The 21136-nt window shown below is 34.0% G+C and overlaps 1 protein-coding gene and 2 long non-coding RNA genes across 3 annotated transcripts; all 3 read left to right on the forward strand.

The window, feature by feature from the left end:
- The first annotated feature begins 9347 nt into the window (after positions 1-9347).
- On the forward strand, positions 9348-9707 carry LOC141715082 (bifunctional phosphatase IMPL2, chloroplastic-like). Its single transcript, XM_074518568.1, has one exon. It carries the CDS (start codon positions 9348-9350, stop codon positions 9705-9707), a length of 360 nt encoding a protein of 119 aa, XP_074374669.1.
- A 2322-nt stretch (positions 9708-12029) lies between these two features.
- Positions 12030-15833, forward strand: LOC141677073 (uncharacterized). Its single transcript, XR_012557319.1, has 3 exons — positions 12030-14381; positions 14880-14973; positions 15104-15833. It is a non-coding gene; the product is annotated as an uncharacterized LOC141677073 (long non-coding RNA).
- Positions 15834-16555: 722 nt separating this feature from the next.
- On the forward strand, positions 16556-17656 carry LOC141723894 (uncharacterized). The gene is made up of 2 exons (XR_012576391.1): positions 16556-17178; positions 17304-17656. It is a non-coding gene; the product is annotated as an uncharacterized LOC141723894 (long non-coding RNA).
- Positions 17657-21136: the final 3480 nt, after the last annotated feature.

A 21136-nucleotide genomic window follows, 5' to 3' on the forward strand; every position in this document is an offset into this window, starting at 1 on the left:
ATTCACGTATATCTATATTCATAGAGTTCATGATTTCAGTTATAATTTTTATTAAATCTTATATTGTTCAAGGTGTAAACATTTGTTTCTGAGTAGTTGAGCTTGGATAACAAGGATTCCGGAAGTTAGATTTCTAGAGAAGGCTAAACATGTTTGGTATCGGGCTTAGAGGACAATTCACTCTAGGGAACATGTACTATCAACAAACTGCTATCAGGAACAAGGGATAAAGGGAGATATTATTGAATGTTGTAATTGTATCATTTCAGTGATTAATAATATATTCTTTTACTAAGTTGATAAGAGATCAGGACGTAGACCATTAGACATAGGGGTCGAACATGGCTAAAACTCTATATGTTATTTAGTTGCTGTTATTTATATTCTGCATTGCATATCGAGTGTCAGCTTGCTGACATCATATATTCGAAATTAACATCAAGTTGTTTGACAGTTTGATAAATATTTGGTAACTTATTAGAAACGGTTATAGTTAACCCATAACACCTATTCACCCCCTCTAGGCGTAGAATTTCAAGTTTGATGATGGATTAGTTAATAAGAGTTCACTAAATTTAGTTCATTATACTCCTATAATTAGTCTTTGTAAAACTCGTCATTCAATCCCGATTAAAAGTTTAAAGCAAACAGTCAAAAAGATTATGTTATGCTTAAATTGTTGAAGGTTCTTGTAAATTTTGTTAAAAATCACCCATTTTCTACAGATTATCATTACAATTTGTTAAACATATACTATCAAATATCAATCTTTATATTGTCTCCCATTGCGGCCTAAATGCTCGACCTAGTATTTTTGTTGTTGATTTATAACAAACTAATTCTAGATTTTTATGTTCATATATAACAATCGTTCATGCTCTTTTCCGGATTGAAACATTGTTTCTATTATTATTTTCTTTGCTTTTATTATTTCTTTAATTTTAAAAAAACTCGGCAGCACAATTTTTCGCCTTTGGCGTTTTATCTTTCATTTACACACGTTTTTTTTTCAAAATAAAATAAAATATTCAATTATTTAGTGGTAAATATGTAAAATGATATATGAATAATTTTTAAGTATAAAATAAAAATCTACCCAGGAGTATTTCTATACAAAGAAAAGAAAATGGTAAAAAGAAAGGGCAAATATAAATGAGAAAGAAAAAACGTGTATATGACTACAAATAGTAAAATTACGTTTTTGTACATATTTTTTATATCATTTAGGTTCACCCAGCATTACTTTTTAATTTAATTTGTTGTACTAAAGTTCAAAATGCATAACTAAGACTCTTATGTAACGTGGCGGAACTAGGACAAAAATTTACGGGGTGTTTATTTTTTAATGTGGAATACAATTATTTTTTTACAGGGTATTGATGTGTAATTTAGTATAAATAATTTATTTTTTTTAATATTTTTTCGTGATTAGAGGTCTAAAGCACCCTCTCGCCCTATGTGTTTCCGCCACTGATAGGACAAGTGTATAATGGTTCAATTGTATTACCGATTCATAAGTCAGTATCCTAGTGATGCCTTATATCACGGGAAAACTTCTTTGTGCCTTATTTTTAAGCCACTTCTCTCATTGTCCTATTTTATATTTTATTATATATTATTGTACACTCTCTTTCTCTCTCTACTATATATTGTACTTTAATAATGAAGGTAAACTTTTAAAAATAAAATATTAAATATATAATGAGAATAAGACACGTTGTTGGAATTGAAATATGATAAATATGGTCTAAGTTACTCGGACATAATATTTTATATTATATTTAAGATTTCAACTAAGATATTGTTGGACTTACTCTAATATACTAGATACGCACATCACCGTCCTGCGATCCATGTTGTCTATTATAATTTTGATATAAATTTTTACATTTTTTACTTTTTTCCGCTTATTGGGGTGCCACAAACTTTCTAAAAGTATCATGCATTGTTAAGATAATATATGACAATCAAATCTTCCTATAATTAATTAATTATCCAAAGCACCTTAAATCATTAACATTTTGGGGGAAAATATGTAACTGACTAATTAATTATCAAATAAGGCATGTGTTTGGTGTAGATGATACAACTGCAGCCATTCAATGGGACACTTGTAACAATCTAGTACTTTCTTGGCTTCATAACAACCTTTCTGATTCCATCAAGAAATATGTTTTGTTCATTAACAATCCTGCTGAGATTTGGAAATAACTAGAAAAAAGGTTTTCCCTGATTAATGGCTCACGGAAATACAAACTCACTCGAGATTTGTATGCTCTCAAACAAAATGGAGCTAGTGTCAAGGATTACCTCACATCGATGAGTGCCTTCTGGAAAGAAATCGAAGCTATGCACACCCTTCCCACTGTCACAACAATCACAGATGATGGTATAGCCTTGCTGAAAGCCATTGAATACCTGAAAGAAGAGACAAGACTTTTTCAGTTCTTGAACGGTCTTGATGAGCAATACGGACCTTAGAGGAGCCAGCTTTTGATGATGCATCCACTTCCCTTTGTTGAAACTGTATGCTCAGTCATCCAACAGGAAGAATCTCAAAAAGATGTTCTTACCTCTGCAGCTACACCAGATCTTGAAATGGCTGTTATGTCCAGTAAATGTGCCACTGATAAGGGTGTCTATCGTTGTTCCAATTGTGGGGGACGAGGCCGTTCTAATGACAAATGCTGGAATATCATCGAATACCCCCCTTGGCATCATAAGTATAATGCTGAACAACACAAGAAACCAAACCCAAAAATGCAGAACAAGTGGTCAACCAATAAATTTTCCAACAACAAATTCAGTGATACAAAAAGAGCCAATGTGGCAATTGGGAGTTGTGATCAAAATGTGGCATTGACTACGCAACAATTGGAACAACTTCTCAATCACAACAACAAGGCTAAAATACTGAAGAAGAATTGGACTGTGTTTTCTCTGAAATGGCTGGGAATGAAGTGCCATTATTAAAAGGATCAAAGTGGATAATGGATTCCGGAGCTTCAGATCACATGACATCCTCCATTGAGCATCTCAGAAATATAAAGGTGGCACCATCCAATCTCACAATAAAGCTTCCAACTGGAGACACTACAAGCATCACACACATTGGTGATATAGAGCTACTAAATGGATTGAGAATGCTTATGTACTGTATGTTCCCAAATTTACTCATAATCTTCTTTCCATTCATAAATTAGCTAAGGATAATTAATTGTGATGTTATGTTTTATCCTGCTACATGTGTTGTTATAAACTCTGTATCAAAGAAAGTTAAGGTTGTAGGAAAAGTTAAGTAAGGATTGTATTACCTAAGCCACACTACCCAAACTGGACCTAATTCACCCGTATGTGCAAATGTCTCTGTGATACAAGCCTGCAATTCTCTTAAAAACTTGAACATATGGCACCTTAGGTTAGGGCATGCTCCTGACAAGGTCCTGAAACACATACCTTTTCTCAAAACAGCCCACAAAACCTCTGATAAGATTTGTATCACTTGCCCTATGACAAAATTCACTAAACAACCATTTTTCTTGAGCAACTCTCATCCTAAGATGGCCTTTGACCTCTTACACACCGATATATGGGCCCCTACAAGGTAGTCACTAAGGGAAAGTTTACGTATTTCTTGACTCTGGTGGATGATTGCACCAGGATGACCTGGGTATACCTGATAGAAAAGAAATATGACTACCTGAACACCTTAACTGCATTCTTAAAATATGTGTTAAATAAGTTTGCACGTTCTGTCAAAACTGTTAGATCAGATAATGCCTTGGAATTTGATGATAAGTCATGCAAAACATACTTTACTGATAAAGGAATTAAGTATGAAAAGTCATGTGCTTATAGACCACAGCAAAATGCAAGAGTTGAAAGGAAGCATATGCATGTTCTGGAAGTTGCAAGGAGTTTAAAGTTTCAATCTGGTGTGAATCTGAGCTATTGGGGTGACTGTATGTTGACAGCGGTCTATATCATCAATAGATTGCCTAGTTCAGTTTTGAACTTCAAAACCCCTTATGAAGCATTGTTTAATGAGCAGCCTGCCTACGATGAGCTGAAAACTTTTGGATGCCTTGCCTTTGCATAAAACCAATAACCCTCCAAGGATAAATTCTCACCAAGAGGAATCCCTTGTGTCTTCCTTGGTTATCCTCCTGATCAAAAAGGATTCAGATTGTTGAACCTCATGGATTATACTATGTTGGTCTCAAGGGATGTCATCTTCAATGAAAATATATTTCCCATGAATAATGTTGATGACTCTTATCTTCACCTTCTGCCTATGCAAATGCCAGCTCAAAACTTGACATCATATAGTGAAGATCCAGAAATGGAACCTGAAATTCAGGATCATGAGGATGATGAATTGCAGACCTCTCCTCAAAATGATGCTTCTCCACCTGAGGAAATGACACTTAGAAGATCAGCAAGGGTTAGTAAACAACCAACATGGCTCCAAGACTACATTAGTAGGCTTGCTGCAAACATTGCTGCTGTAACAGATCACTATGTTACACCTGAGTTCACATATTTTTTAGAAGCTATTGTCAAGACACCTGATCCCTTAAAATTCAGTGATGCTGTGAAACACCCTCATTGGAAAGCTGTAATGAATGAAGAACTGAATGCTCTTGAAAAAAAATGATATACGGGATATTGTTCCCTTGCCAGCAAACAAGACAACATTAGGATGTAAATGGTTGTTTAAAACAAAGTATCATCCAGATGGAACCATTGAAAGGCGCAAAGCAAGGCTGGTGATTTTGGGACGCAAACAGAAGTATGGTATGGATTACATGGAAATATTTGCTCCAGTTGCCAAGATGGCAACTGTTAGAGCACTTTTTGCAGTTGCTGTAATGCAAGATTGGAATCTGTATCAAATGGATGTTAAAAATACATTCTTGCATGGAGAATTAGAAGAAACAGTATACATGAAGCTTCCTGAAGGTTATACAGGTCTTGGGAGTAGAATCTCAGCTCAAGATGGGAAAAACAAATCAAATATTGTAGGCAACCTTGTCTGCAGGCTAAAGAAGGCCTTGTATGGGCTCAGACAGGCACTTAGATTGTGGTTCTCAAAATTGGCAGTTACACTAAAAAAATCAGGGTATTCTCAGTCAAAGAATGACTACAGTCTGTTCACACAGAATGCTGACAACTCCCTCGCTATCATCTTGGTGTATGTGGATGACATCCTCATTACAGGAAATTCTGAAACCACTATCAAGGCATTGAATACTGTTTTGTGCAAGAAATTTCACATGAAAGACATGGGATCTGCCAGTTACTTTCTTAGATTGGAAATTACAAGGAATGAAGCTGGAATATTTGTGTCACGGAACAAATATACTGAGGATATGCTGAAAGAATTTGGCATGACTAATGTATCACCTCTCAGGCTGTCAATGGATGTTCATGTCAAATTATCAATTGACAAGGGGGAACCTCTTGCAAATCCTCATGAATATCAAAGACTGATGGGAAAGCTAATCTACTTGACAGTGATAAGACCTGATCTCACCTTCTTTGTTTATACCTTAACTTATTTTATGCACAATCCCACCAGCATTCATATGCAATCTTAGAAAAAGGTGTTGAGGTATCTCAAGGGAACTAAAAGCTAGGGAATTCTGTTTGCTGCTGCTTCTAGTGCTCAACTCATTGCCTATTGTGACAGTGATTGGGCAAGTTGTCCCTTCTCTAGAAAGTCTACTTCAGGTTTTTGTATACTGTTTGGTAAATCTCCAGTATCTTGAAAGACAGAGAAGCAAACTGTAGTGGCCAGATCATCTGCTGAGGCAGAATACAAAGCAATGGCTCTTGCATCTTGTGAAATTAATTGGCTGGCAAACCTGTCTAAAGACTTGGGAATTAATCAATTGCCTCCTACTATTCTGAAATGTGATAACCAGGCAGCTATCTCAATCTCTGCTAATCCAGTTCTATATGAGGGAACCAAACACATTGAAATAGACTGTCACTATGTCAGGGATCAAATTAACTCTGGGGCTATTCAAACTCAACATGTTCCCTCTCATGCTCAGGTGGCTGACCTTCTGACAAAGCAACTCTCAGTAAAGCAACACTCTTACTTACTTGGCAAGTTTGGAGTCTCAGCTAACTCTTCCACTCCACTTGAGGGGGAGTAATTGAGTTACTTATCTATCCTCTATCACTACTATGTGCTAAACATCCAGTTAGGATCATTTGCTATTTAATGTTCTATCTATAGTTTGTCTTATTTATCCTAATAATGCATCCTCATTAAGTAGTCCGTCATAGGACAAATAGTATCTTTTGTCTTGCATCAGAGTTGGTTAGAATTGTAAGATAAAAGCTCCACTCATTGTATTATCGAGAGTAAGAATGATAATATATCTTTGAGTGTGTGTTTCAGTATTTCTAATGCTTCTTATCACTGTGTTCATGAATGCTATATGCTAGGTTTCTATAAACTCTTTAGTATTCTTGACTGATCTTTGAAAAAACCTTATGCCGATGTCGTAATTGCATAATATGATTCGTGGAAACTAGCTAGATTAGTTATTAGGCTACTGCAATTCTAGACGTCCTGGGATGAGTTAACTCGACGATTCACTTGTACTTCAACTTTTTAAGTCTATGATTGATTTTACATGTGCTAGTATACTAGATTCTCATGTCCCTCTTTCTTCGTTTCATGTTGCCATACTGCCTGTCATAATTTTTCAAATGATAATTGGCTACTTTTTTCGCCCAATGAGGGTGCTTTAGACTCTCTAAAAGTGTTTTGTATTTAGATTAAAATAAAATTTAAACAAGTTTTACTTCCAACACTGGCAGTTTAAGAAAAGCTTGTATAAATAGAAAGTAGAGTTGATTAGACAATAGAAAGAGGACATGCCGCTGTGAGAAGAAGGGAAACAAGCTATAATAACATATATTTGTGAGGTTTTCTCTATCATCTACACATTTGTAGCTCTGTTTCTTTCCTAGATATTCATCAATATCCGCTATAGGAAGAGTGGAGAACCTCGAGAGTTATCTTCCTAGATATTCATCAATATTTGCTATAGGAAGAGTCGAGAACCTCGAGAGTTTTCGATATGTCAGCGTTATGCACTTTGTCAAAATACCATATAGTCTCTAGAATATGTTCCTTTAGTGGATAGATTATATAGTCTCTAGAATATGTTCCTTTAGTGGAGAGATTATAGCTTGATTATCTTTTTCCTTAAATATTTTATCATTGTCTGCTAGAGAAATATTCGAAAACCTTCATGAGATAATAATACGTGTCAAAAAACTATTATTCTCTAGAATGTTCCTTTGGTGGAGAATTGTTGCTTTATATTTTTTCCTAGATATTCATCGGTATCCACTTTAGGAAGAGTCGAGAAACTTGGAGAGTTATCGATACATCAACGTTTTGCACTTGTCAAATACATATTAGTCTCTAGAATGTTCCTTTGATGGAAAGATTGTAGCTATTTAAATGTTGTAATTACAAATATGCAGCCATCCTTAAGGTTTACAAAAATTTGCTTTATGTTCTGCTCTTAATTAATTTCTCTCTAGTCTCTTTTGTGTGATCTTTCTATCTAGAAATCACAGACTCAGATACGAAGATGCAGGGATATGGGACACGGGTACGAAAATACGGGGATTCGACAATCATCGAAGAGTCTTAAATATCAGAAAATAAAATAATAAATAAATATTTATTTATATATCTACACTCATGATAAGATTTGTATATGTGAAATAATTCACATTTTCATTCATAAATCATAGTTATTAACAAGTAATGAAAGTTTAATTCTTCAAAATAAGTGGAGAACTGAAAAAAGCTCGGTCAACATTATACTCCATATTTGGTTTGTCGAGAGACAGGTTTGCAACCGTTAGAACACTTTCATCCGCCTGTGATAAAGTTTATAAGGAACAACTCCATCTTTCAGCGCGTAATTTAAGATGAATATAAAGTATAGTTCTATAATTTTTTTTTTAATTTTTTTTTTCTGAATAAAAATAAATTGTTTAAACTTTTATTTAGAAAAATATTTTTTTTTAATTTTTTTTTATTTATTTATCTTAAAATACGTACCGCATACTCTCTTAAAAATGATAACCATTCAAGGGGAAATAATTAGCAATAAACAAAATGCTCAAACAGTGTCAAGTTTGTGTGCTTGTCAATCTCCATACTAGAGGTGAGCAGAAAATTGCACAAGCCGCAAAAACCGCCCGCACCGCACCAATTCGCACCGCAAAACACGATTTTTAATTTTTATGGTGCGGTTGTGGTTTGATTTTTTAATAAACTGCGCGGTGCGGTGCTGGTTGTGGTTCTAAATTTCTGAAATGCGGTTTAAACCGCACCGTAATATTTAATATGTTATAAATAGTGAACTCGTTTAATAGAATTTAAGAGCTATGATAGACTTAAGGTATTTTCTCCCTTTGGTTACTTGCTCTCGTACATGGTGATCGGTGGCTTGGAAAAATGACTAATCTGCTGAATTGGATACCAAAAATATAAAACGCAATTAACCACCGTTGTCCACTAGTTATTTTTAATCATAACTTAGATTTTTTATTAGAATAATTATAACTTATAATTTATAAGTTATTTTTGTTTTGTAAATGAATTCCTAAAAAGGTTAAACTTTCAAGTGTGTAATTTCTAATTTATATTATTGAAGAATATTGGCGACTTTGTGTTATATTAGTCGGAAATTTGATTAAATTTAAGTTTTGTATTTTATTTAAATTTAAGTTTTATATTTTATTTAAATTTTTCAAACTTGTAAAGTGTGAACCGCAGTGAACCGCACCACACCACACCGCATTTTCGTGGTGTGGTTTATGCGGTTTATGCAGTTTTTGAGGGTACGCAAGTTTTTGAGGGTACGCAGTGCGGGTGCGGTTTGGAAATTTGATCAAACCGCATGCGCGATTTGGTTTGCGGTTTGAGAGAAAAACCGCACCGCCCGGACCGCGCTCACCCCTACTCCATGCCCTCTATAGCAATGAGACTTTCGGTGTAATTAATTGGCATCACGTACATTTCCTTATCTTTTCCGATAGTAACATCCTTAATTTATTATATTATCCGCCACTGGTAAATAATAATATTTCCGACAGTAACTAATTATATTATCCTTAATTTAACTAATAATTTAAGAAAGATGGGACAAATACAAACCATTTTAGCCTGGGCTTAAAAATCAGTTAAATTCCGTAATAAAATAAGATATAGAACAGAGGATAGGGCAAGATATCCAAGCGGATCCTAATCCTAGTAGGTTTCCAACTAACGGAATGGTGAGGGCTTATCTCCTGTCGATTACATGAAGAACATTCAAGAAGAGCAGTTTAGCGACAAAATTCTTGAAGAATTTGTTTGCGTGGCTAATAAGGGCGCGGATGCTGCTGGTAGTGTGATAAAGAACTTCTTTTGGAAACCTACATTGATTCGAACTTTTAATAAGCGCCATGAAGATGGGTTGATTGTTGTGCAAGCAATTTCCGCTGACTTGGCTGCAGAGGATGTTATGGTTTCAGTGATATTACAAAATTTCGCCAATCATTTAATTTTTGGCGAGGAAAAAGGCTGGTTACCAGAACAGAGGGATAATGCTGATTTTGTGTGGGTTTTGGACCCGATTGACGGGACTACTAGCCAATGGCGGATCCAGCTTCGAATATAAGGGTGTCGAAAAAAAAAATTAACGAGCTCTATAAGCTCGAGCTCGGCTGGTAAAAAATCAAAAAAAGACCTTATATATTAGATTATTGAGAATATTTTCGACTAAAAATCCCCTCTTAATTGTTGCAATTGAAAACGTTAGAATCACTGAAAATTTTACCAACATATAAACCCAAGGATATTCAATATCTTTGTGTAAGGCTGTATTACATGATCTGGGCAGCTCGCGAGCTCACCAAGCTCGAACTCGTTTTACCGGGCTCGGCTCGGCTCGTTCCGTAAACAAGCTCGAGTCCGGGTAAAGATTTCAGCTCGTTTAATTAAATGATTTGGCTCAACTCGACTCATGAAATTAAACAAGTTGAATTCGGGCAGCGTTTTAAGCTCGAATTAGTGTAAAATTGAACGAGTGGGCTCGCCCGACTCGTTTAGCTAAACGAGCCGGCTCGACTCGACTCGTGAAAATTAGCGATTCAGGTTCGGGCAGAAGTTTAGGATGACCCCCATTACCCCTTAGAGGATCCGCTACTAGCTTCAAGAATGGAGTTCCTTTGTTTGGAACCCTGATTGCGCTTCTGTACAAGTGCAACCCGATTATTGGAATTATTGACCAGCCCATACTACAGAAAAGATATGTAGGAATGCAAGGAAGAGCTACCGTAGATGGTCTCAGTGTCCCCGTAAGGACTGTCCCTGTGAGCAGCTTCCGCAAGCAACACTATATGCCTCCAGCCCATGGCACTTCAGTGATCAAGAAAAAGAGGCATGTAACCGTGTCACGAGAAGGTTCAAGAACCAATTTTTGGTGCTGAGTGCTTCACTTATGGACTCTTAGCTTCTGGATATATCGATGTGAGTGTGCAGTTTTTGCTCAATCCATATGATTTTCTCGCTTCATACAATCATTGAAGGTGCTGGAGGCATTGTAACACACTGGGATGGTGAGAAACTTCACTGGGAAGCTTCTCCAAATTATAAAGCTCCAAGTTACTACCGCATTATTGCGCCTGGAGACACCCAGGTCCATCAAGATGCATTGAAATATCTCAAGAATGTTAAGCAGAGTACAACTGAGAATGCATGACTCCAACTAGTGTTTGATACTTTATTTTTATCTAATGATATATGTAATTTAAAGCCTTTTGAAATTTCGCCCGTTACAGGGTTGTTATACAGGAGGGCTGCTTTTCTGATTTTTGGGTGAATTTGACAACTGAAAGTAGTCTGTGATTAGAGGCTTGAGGTGTTTTTGACTACCCATATGTCTTAGATTTATCCTTAGCAGTCAGAAAAATTCAAGCTTTGGAAAGTTTCTCCTCTAATTAACTACGCAACTCCTTTGCCTGGTCGTGTTAAGTACCTGCAACCATCCGTTGTCTCCCTAGTATTTCTGTTGTTGATTATAACAAACTTTGTCTGAACCGGATTAAACATTCTTATTTTAGATTTTCTTGTTCAGAGCCTCGGAGAACTTGATATTCAGCTCATACTAATTGGAGTTATCAGACTGCTTATATTTTAGCAAACTGCCCCTCCACAAACGATGTGGGACCCGGGCCCTCACGGGTTTATTTTTTGGCACCTCCCAAAAGGCCTCATTTCTAATTGGAGTTATCTGGCTCCTTATATTCTAGCAAACTGCCCCTCCCACAAACGATGTGGGACAAGTCCTAACATTATCATGTTTGCCTCAAGTATGAGAGACCTTGTTGTTGCACAATTTTCCTGTAATCACACTGCCTGAGGTCTCTTAAGTTCCAACAGCTGCCTTTCTCTCTTGAGGAGTTGCAAGTGTTAATCTCCAAATGACAGGTTTATTGTTGTTCTTTCTGCTTCTATATTTTCTTCTCTTCTTAAAAAACTCGGCAGCACAATGTTAGCCTTTTGGCATTTTATCTTCTATTTTTGTATACACATTTTTTTACGAAAAAAGATACAGGGAACACTATTTAATTGAAGATTTTGGATATTGCAAAATAACAATTAATTAGTGGTTTACATGTATTGACGAATTTAATGTTTACCATTAAAAGAGTAGAACTAATTAGACAATAGAGTAGACGACAAAATGTTGTGAGAATATTTTCGATAGCACATCTGTACGATTTTTTCAATCAGCTGACGACTTCGTTCGAAGGTAAAGATTCTTTTTAATATTTACCTGTTTCTTTTTATGATTTTGATACTAGAGAACCTTCGTGAGTTATCTATATATCAACGTTTTCCTTTCTAGAATCTTCCTTCGGTGAAAATATTGTAGCTATTTATGGCCTGTAATCACTCATCTGCAGCTATCCCGAGGTTCATAAAATTTACTTTCTTCCCCTCTTAGTTTTTCATAGTCTCTTCGGTGTATTTTCTTATTTTTCTACTAGAATTAACCAATCATGCCTTACGAATTTCAGTCAATTTATGAAATTTACATTGAAAACACTTTGTAAAAGATTATCATACCATTTCCCAATGATTATTTCATGCTTTATCCCCCATCCCTCAAACTCTGCTTCTCTAGTTCTCGTCATCTCGATCTCTCTGTTTTTCTTTTATTCATAACCTGTTACTGATCTTTTTTCAGAATCTAATTTTAAATCTTTTAAATCAATTTTTTGCCCAGTGATTTACCCTTTTTGACGCAATTTGTCGAAAAATGGCAGTACTATACAATTTTCCCTTAATGATTGTCTTTCATATACATGGAGTAAAACACAAATTTTCATCAATTAACTTGATATGGCTTGTTCCCGGAAGCACTGGCCAAAACCGGCTAATTGAAGACTTCCAATTTTATGACCCAACTTGTAAGAGTGTGTTTCTAGAATACACCGATAACGTATATAAAGTAAACAATGAAGAAAATGCTCCATCCGAAGATGATGTTCTTTCAAGGAAATCTCCCTAACCATGGTTGGACCACCACAAGTCCACAATTTGTGCTAATTGGATTTTTCATGGCTTCTTTAAGTGACATGTTTTCGTCACCGAGCTTATCATTTTCTTGCCTGAATAATGAATTCTCCGCCACTCAAGTTGAGTCTAAAGAAAAAAAACTGCATCAATTGAAAAGACACAACACATAATTAAGTCATTTAAGTGTTGTTAGATATATGTACTCTAGTTCTAACTACTGATTTTTTCTTCTTATTCTTTTTCATTTTTAGATATTTGTGGTTGTATCAAAATCAAGACATAACAGAGCATAGAACTTGACCTTCATGTCTGGGAGTTTATCCTTCAGAAAATAAATTAGATGTTTAATTGTACGTCGAAATGTCAAAATCATCTGCGAATGATACCTAAAAATATGTTAGCTTCAGTTGCTAAAATAATTGTCATCTTTGTTCTTCCAATAACAAATGCACAAAACAATTTAACCACAATCTAATATGAACTGCAGAAACTAATTGGATAAGTTATTGCGCTTGCATTCTAGAGACGTTTGGAGGGGTTAACTCAACGTCTCGTTTGTACTCCAAATTTATAAGTCTGCGCTTTCACGTGTGCTGATATGCTAGATTTGCATGTCACTCTTTCTGCGATCCATGTTATCTGTTACAATTTTTCAAAAAGAAATTTGGCATTTGATTTTTTCTGCCTAATGGTGGTCCTTCAAACTTTCTAAAAGTTATCTGTATTTTTAAGATAATATATAATTCAATTAGGTTCTCCTTCTGACACTAGTCACACTACGTAGTTTAAGGAGAGCGTGTAATATTAAGTTCACCGATAAAAAGTAGAACTAATTAGAAAAAAGAGCAGACGACATAGTGTTGTAAAACTAATTAAAAAAAATTGATAAATAAAACTTTGGTACGATTTTTTCTTTCGGCTGACGACGTCGGTGAAGATTCTTTTATCTTATTTAGGTGTTCTTTGTTGTATGCTAAAAGAAGAGTGGAGAACCTTCGAGTCATCAATACAGTAACGTTTTTCTTTCTTGAGTTTTCCTTTGGTGGAAAGAACCTTCGAGTTATCAATACATTAACGTTTTCCTTTCTAGAGTCTTCCTTTGGTGGAAAGATTGTAGCTATATAAAGGCTGTAATAGAAATTTGTAGCTATCCTTAAGTTTCATTGGAATTTACATTCTCTTCTCCATTTAGTTTCTCTAGTCTTTTCTATGTACTAGAATCAACCAATCTTGCATTACAAAGTTCAGTCAATATGTGAAATTAACATAAAAAACATTTTCCACCATTCCTCATTTGTTATTTCATTCTTTATTCCCTCCCCCCTCTCAAACTCTGCTCCCCTAGTCCTGATTATCTCGATCTCTCTTTTTTCTTTTATCATAACCTGTCATCGATACTTTTCAGAATCTAATTCTAGATCTTGACAACCAATTTTTGCCCAATAATTTACCTTTTTAACGTAATTTGTCAAAGAAACACGGCAGGAGTATACAATCTTCTGTTAATGTATGTTTTTCTAATACATGATACAAAAACAATTTGCAATCAATTAAGCCGATATGGCTGATTTCTAGAAACATTAACTGGCTGATTGAAGACTTTCAATTTTATGACCCAACTTGTAAGGTCATATTTTTATAATTCAGCAGCAATATCCTTTTAGCTTGTTATTCATATGCTGATTAACATTATAAGTAAACAATAAAGAAGATGCTCCATCAATTTCACGTGCTTGTGCTTTCTAAGTGGAATGGTAGAAAATTAAAGGTAAATTTTGATACAATAACCATCTTTTGTGTTTTTTACTTGAAGGTTTAACAAGTTTGCATACATTTATATATGTACCATATTAACTCAGGGAACTTATAACCGGCCATCGTTGGATGGGATACATCAGCCGCAATATTTTATTCCGATAGCTCTCAGGCAAATGTATCCTAGCCAAGTTGGTTGCAGATAATTTATCATTAACTAAACCATCGTCAAACTAAGTTATAGAATACTTCAAAATTCGGAAATATTTTGTCATTTCTTTCTTTGTCGTAAGTGGTCACATAGTACTATTCTTGATGCATATAATGCTATAACAATCTTGAAAACTCAGAGTCCAACGATGAATTACGATAATATCGTGTGAACCTCACTTCTATATACAAAAAATGATGTATATTGGAATGTACCTTATCTTCACTTGAAAACATAATAGGTATATGCTCATTTGGTGTTGATATATATCACATAGACACATATTTTTTTGTTGTTTAGGTCTCCTATCTATCACATCCCCAAAAATGGTGTTGAGGTAAAAACTTCTCAGCAAGCTTCATCACATTTGGCTAATTATCCTCCTTTCATCAAGGTAATAGGATATTAATTACATTAAGACTCATTTTGTACATATATTATTTATGCAAAAGTATTCAGCTTATGTGAAAACTGTCATTACATTTATAAACTATATTTTCTGAATATCAACACTACCCTATCAGACGATGCTAGTGTGGATTCTTCAAAAAATGGCACGGGGGGACGCAAGTAATGATGAACAATAACAAGAATCCTACGAAGACGGGCATTCAACCAATGCCTCTTCACCCATTCGCACTGGCTGCCAAAAATCTTATAGGAACCTTGCATCAGAAAAAGAATATTTATACGATGATCTCAAGAAAGCTGCCATAAATTGGGTTCATAAAAGAATTTTTTATCACGACTTATACGAGTTCTCTTGGCTTGAGCACAGTCGCCACGCCAGGTTTATAGATTTTAGTTTGATGTTAGCTTAGTTTGATGATGGTTTAGTTAACTGTATGTCAAGTATCCGGGCAAAAATTGTCTGCTCTTCAGACTTCAACTTGTCCAGGAATGTTGAGGCTCAACACTGTATGATGTTAACTATGTAAAATTTCTATGTTGTGCTAAATTGCTGAAGGCTACTTTGTACACTTTGTAAAAGTTGGACTCATCTTCCATCAATTATCATTACCAATTGTTAAACATATACTATCAATCTTTATATTGTCTCCAAGGTGACAGAACATATGAGAATTTGACATTCATGCTTCTGATGTCTTATCATGTTTGCATCAAGAATGAGAAACCTTTTTTCGCACAATGCTGTAATCAAACTGTCCGAGGCTTCTTACAGTTACAAGAGCTGCCTTCCTCTCTTCCGGAGTTGCAGTCCTAATGACAGGTTTTCAGGATTGCAGCCATTTTAGCACACATTCAATACTTTTTCTACTCTTGTTCTTTCTGCTTCTCAAGTTGGATGTTTTGAACAGTTTCTGATTTTCTATAGGATTTTGCATTTCATTCAAAAATGAGTAATTAAAAGTTTCTTAAAAACAATTGTTAAATCTCAAACAAATTGCCTAATTGGTAATTTCTTAACTCTAGCATTGCTCTTAAATGTACTGTAAAAATATGTTTTTACAGTAAAAAATAATTGTCTGTATTTGTGAATACAAATGTGTAATTAAGATTATAGTTTACAGAAAAGTTTTTTTTTAAATGTATGTCACAACATTTCAAGTGTGTGTCGAAAAAATCAAACAATATTACACCATATAGTTTTAGTCTATACGTCAATATTACATTTAAATAAATTTGAGTAAGATTAAATTCGAGAATAAAAACATTAACCCCGTGATTACTTGGTATCAATGGAATAGTTTAAAAAGTTTGATCTCATAAATTGATACAATTTTTTTTATCTTTTACCATGACAAATCCAGCATTTAAATAAGAAAAAAGGAAAAAATGAATTATAAGCTGAATTAGTGCTGGAACAATCGAAAGTCATCGATACGTTATCGGTTTGAGCATGTAATATAACTATTTAGATTAAGTCTCTAGAATGTTCCTTTTTGAGGGAGAGATTGTATATTGATTATTTTTCCTAGATATTCATCATTATCTGCTATGTGAAGAGTCGAGAACCTTCAAGAGTAATCGATATGTTAGTATGTTGTACTTATCAAAATAATTATTTAGTTTCTAGAATGTTCTTTGGTGGGATGATTGCAGCTATTTAAGCGCTACAATCACAAATCTGTAATTATCCTTTTATCCCCTCATCGCTTATTGGTCTTTTCACTCTTTATCCCCTCAAACTCTTCTTCCCTAGTCCCCGATTATCTTGATCCCTCTGTTTTTCTTTTGTTCATAACATTTTATTGTCTTTTTCCAAAATACGATTTTAGATCTTGACAATGGATTTTCGCCCATTGAATTTCCCTTTTTAGCATAATTTGTTAAAGAAAAACGGCATGGCTAGACCATCTTCCATAAATGTATGTTTTACTTATACAATAAATTAAAAATAAATTTTCAACAATTAAGTCGATATGGCTTATTTCCAGAAACATTGACCAAAATCGACTGATTAAAAATTTTCAATTCTACGACCCAACTTCTAGGGGGATGTTTCTAGAATTAAGCAGCAATAGCCTTTTAACTTGTCATTTATACACCGATGAAGCCTATGAAGTAAACAATGAAGAAGATGCTCCAACAATTTTGAGGTGCTCGTGTTCCCAAGGTGACGATGGAGAAATCAAAGGTAATTTTTTGATACAATGACCATCTTTGTGTTCTTAAGCTGAAAGTTTGATAATTTTTTAGATATATGTACTGTAGTTCTAACCACAAATTACTTTCTTCTTATTTTTTCTTTTTTCGTTTTAGAGGTTGAAGTTGTACCAAAGCCAAGGAACAAAGAGGGCACACAACTTTATCTTCTCTATTCCATCCCGGTGAAGCTTTGCAGCCAAGAAGATGCTTCAATCTGCAATAGCCATCAGACATATGTTATGTGGTTCTGGGGAGAAAATGGGAGAGAAGCACCACCTTCTGCAGTTGCACTGCCGAGTGTCGTGGCAGCGAACACGGCAAAGAAATCAATACTCATGCTCAGTTAAACAAACTCCGCCTTAATAGGATAGAACATTGTGATTTTTTATTTTATATATTCAAAAATTGTGTAATAGCGATTTTTATTTTATCAATGGAACTCGAACAAGGAATGTGAATTATGAATATCTACAGTATGTTAATACAAACTCATTCAATTCCTTCTAATAAAACAGAGCATAGAAATTGACCTTCATGTCTGGGAGTTTATCCTTCAGAAAACAAATTAGATGTTTAAATGTACAAATGCAGAGCGTTATACATCGGTTTTACTTTGGACGATGTTTATAGTACTATTTGACATAGGTTGCACAAGCAACCGATGTCTAATGAGCGATGTCTATTTACAGATTTCTAGTAGTGGTAGCTGAGGCAGTTTTCCCCGAAAAACTGAAAAAATCGTAAATTTAAGCAGGCAAAAACATCTTCATAACTTAATGGTTTAGCTGCATTCACTAATTCAGACGGTAAGTTCTACCACTCGTGTTTTATACCATGATTGTTAGCGATCGCTCACATTTTATGTTCCCCAAGTTTAGTTAATTTCATCTTTTTTGGTCCTAAATGAAAGGAGATCCTATGTTTCTGTCCATGCACACATTTATGCATCCATCTTTTTTCTAAAAACAAAACCAAATTCAAGAAATTGTTATCGTTACACAATGAAGATCCCTTCATCTTCTTCGACCTTCCTTCTCGTTACTGCAATAATCGTCGTCTATGTTCTTCCAACTACAACTGCACAAAATGAATTAGCCACAGGGTACACACATTATTTCAACAATACCATTAGCGGAACCGTGGAACTGACTTGCGACCAAAGTCCTCCGTCACCAGGTAACCAGGGGAGGATCTAATAAGGGGCACCGGAGGACACGTTTCCCTCTTAAAATAATATTTTACCATTTTTACCATTAATTTTTTTGAAAATATATGAAAGTGTTCCCCAAAACTTCAAAATATAAGGGTCTATTTATAAAATATGGTCGATTCTCCACCCCGAAATATAATTCCCGGATCCGCCCATGCAGGTAACCACACATTCGAGGAAAAATACGGAGGTTTGCACTGGTTTTTCAAAATTCCAGACAAGGATTACAAGAGTCTTGTACATAAATGTCATGCAACTTGGAATGGCAAGAAAGCTGATATTGTGGTGTATGATGCAAGCTTCAAGGATGATCTAAAATGCAGAAGTCGTAGATTTAAGTTTAATAATTGTTTCTGGGCAGCAAGCACTGATGGAATTTATTTTTCTGCGGAAGGAGGTAATTTTCCCGGTCCTGCTTGGAGATTTGCTACTCCCTGGTCCCCGAAATGAAAATACGAGAAATGCTAAAATCTCCGAAAACGTTCCTAATGTACGTGTCAAGTTATAATTGGTGACAATCTTTGTAAAATTTGTAAAATAATGAATCCTTGGGATCTCCGGATTCTCGAACTCTGTGGTTGATCTTGATCTCATATTATGCGTTGTCGATGTTTTTCTCTATAATAGAGAGATTGATGTTCCTAAAGTTAACTCTGAGGTTAAATATAATATCCTCGTGTATTACTATAATACTCTCGTGTATTAATATGAGAATTTTTTTTAAACTCAGGAAAAGTCGGTGATATAACCTCACGAACATCAATCTCATAATAAATCCATTTTGTAGAGTTTAATCTTGTAAAGAAATAATGATATTTTTTCTTGATAATAAAATATTTGAAAGTATTCAATTTAAATTTTCATGATTATTAAAAATTTAAGGGTATTTAACGTGGATATTAACGGTCAATAACAATTTGATGATATTCAAAAATTAATTAACTTATTTTATAAATCTGCGAATTCTATGAATTTTTATCGCTTATTTATACTCCATCTGTCTCATTCAATTCTATATATTACTTTTTGACACGTTTTTCAATGTTCATTTCAAACATAACTCCATAATATTTTTCAAAAAAAAAAAATTCCTGAATAAAAGTTTTATGTTTAAACTTTTATTCAAAAAAAAAATTTAAAAATTTTATGAAACTATACTTTATAGAAGTCTCGAAATGCGTGCAAATAGTGAACGTATAATATTCAACGGGAAGGAGTTTTTAGTTCTTAGCGGATTCTATTGAATTTTATCGCTTATTTTAAACTTTTCCGATCTCGACTAAGTCCGAACTCTACGAAACTCTTATAAATTTTGATTAAAATCTCAAATCAGCTACAAACAACTAAAAATTCATATATATCTTCAAAAATCCAATAATTACCATAAAATATACGGGATAATTATCAACTAGGCCACTTACTCTGTCCAAATGTATCAAATAAGTAACCAATAAAAAAACGGACTCAAATGATTCACTCATTTGAAAATTTGTATCAAAATTATCGCCCTATCGTTAGTCAAAATTCATAAAAGTATTATATATTGAGTTTCGCACATTTTTTGTGAATGATATTACATCCAAATGAAAAAATTTTAGTTCTAGTATTTTAAATAATATTTTTAGTTTTTTAAAAATTTGTCTACTATTTATTTTTATTTAAATCAAATAAAACAATCAAAAATTAAAAATAAATAGTTGATAAAATTTTAAAATCTAACAATATTATCTAAAATAGTAGAAATCAGAACCTTTCATTTGGATGTAATATCATTCACAAAAAATGTGTGAAACTCAATATATAATACTTTTATGAATTTTGATTAACGATAGAGTGATAATTTTGATACAAACTTTTAAATGAGTGACTCATTTGAGTCCGGTTTTTTATCGGTGACTCACTTGATACATTTGGATAGAGTAAGTGACCTATTTGATAATTAACCCCAAAATATACATATCAATATAAACAAAATTATACCCGAATTAACCGAATAAGTTATTGAACTTGTACAAATGCAAGTTTTGTAAGAATTATAAAATTGACCGAGCAATATACACCTTGCTATATTTGTGTATTTGTGTGTATATAGCTAAATTGGCAGGAAATGTCTTTGACAAACATTAAATTAAATAATATATAAAGGGTTGATATTTTTCTTCAAATTTCCCCCATTTTTACACAATAACTATGTTCATTCTTAGTAGAGCTACCTACCCCGAATCTATTTACAAAATATGTTTGCACGTCCCATCTCTTTATTTGAAAAGTTAACAAATATGTAATTTACATATTATTCCTTCACAAGTTTACGAGAGAATTACATTTTACACTTCTTATATTTGACCAAAACTCAATTTTGTATACCTATTTTCATAAATTGCAGCTTGCATCCTATTACTTTGAAATCCGCTTCAAATTGCATATTTTTTGTCAATTTTTTTGCCCTAATTCTTGTCTTCAACAACATATATAATTTATTATTGAAAAGAAAAGATGAGATATATTGTTGGAGACAGCAATTAGGGCTAAAAAATTAGGCAAAATGGTACATGTTTAAGCGAATTTCAAAATAAGTGATGGTAACTGCAATTTATGAAAATATATATACAAAATTGAGTTTTTGCCAAATATAATGGATGTAAAATGCAATTCTCTCCAAGTTTATTTTGGGGTCATAGTTTCAAGGGACGCAACGTATCACCCTAGCGTGATCGTCTTTCTGTATATTCTTCCA

Source organism: Apium graveolens, chromosome 1 (genome assembly GCF_009905375.1).
Source record: "Apium graveolens cultivar Ventura chromosome 1, ASM990537v1, whole genome shotgun sequence".
In the NCBI taxonomy this organism is placed as follows: Eukaryota; Viridiplantae; Streptophyta; class Magnoliopsida; order Apiales; family Apiaceae; genus Apium; species Apium graveolens.

Bases quoted from the DNA above. Each gene is read 5' to 3' on its own strand.
- LOC141715082 (XM_074518568.1), top strand. From the start codon at position 9,348: ATGAAGAACATTCAAGAAGAGCAGTTTAGCGACAAAATTCTTGAAGAA.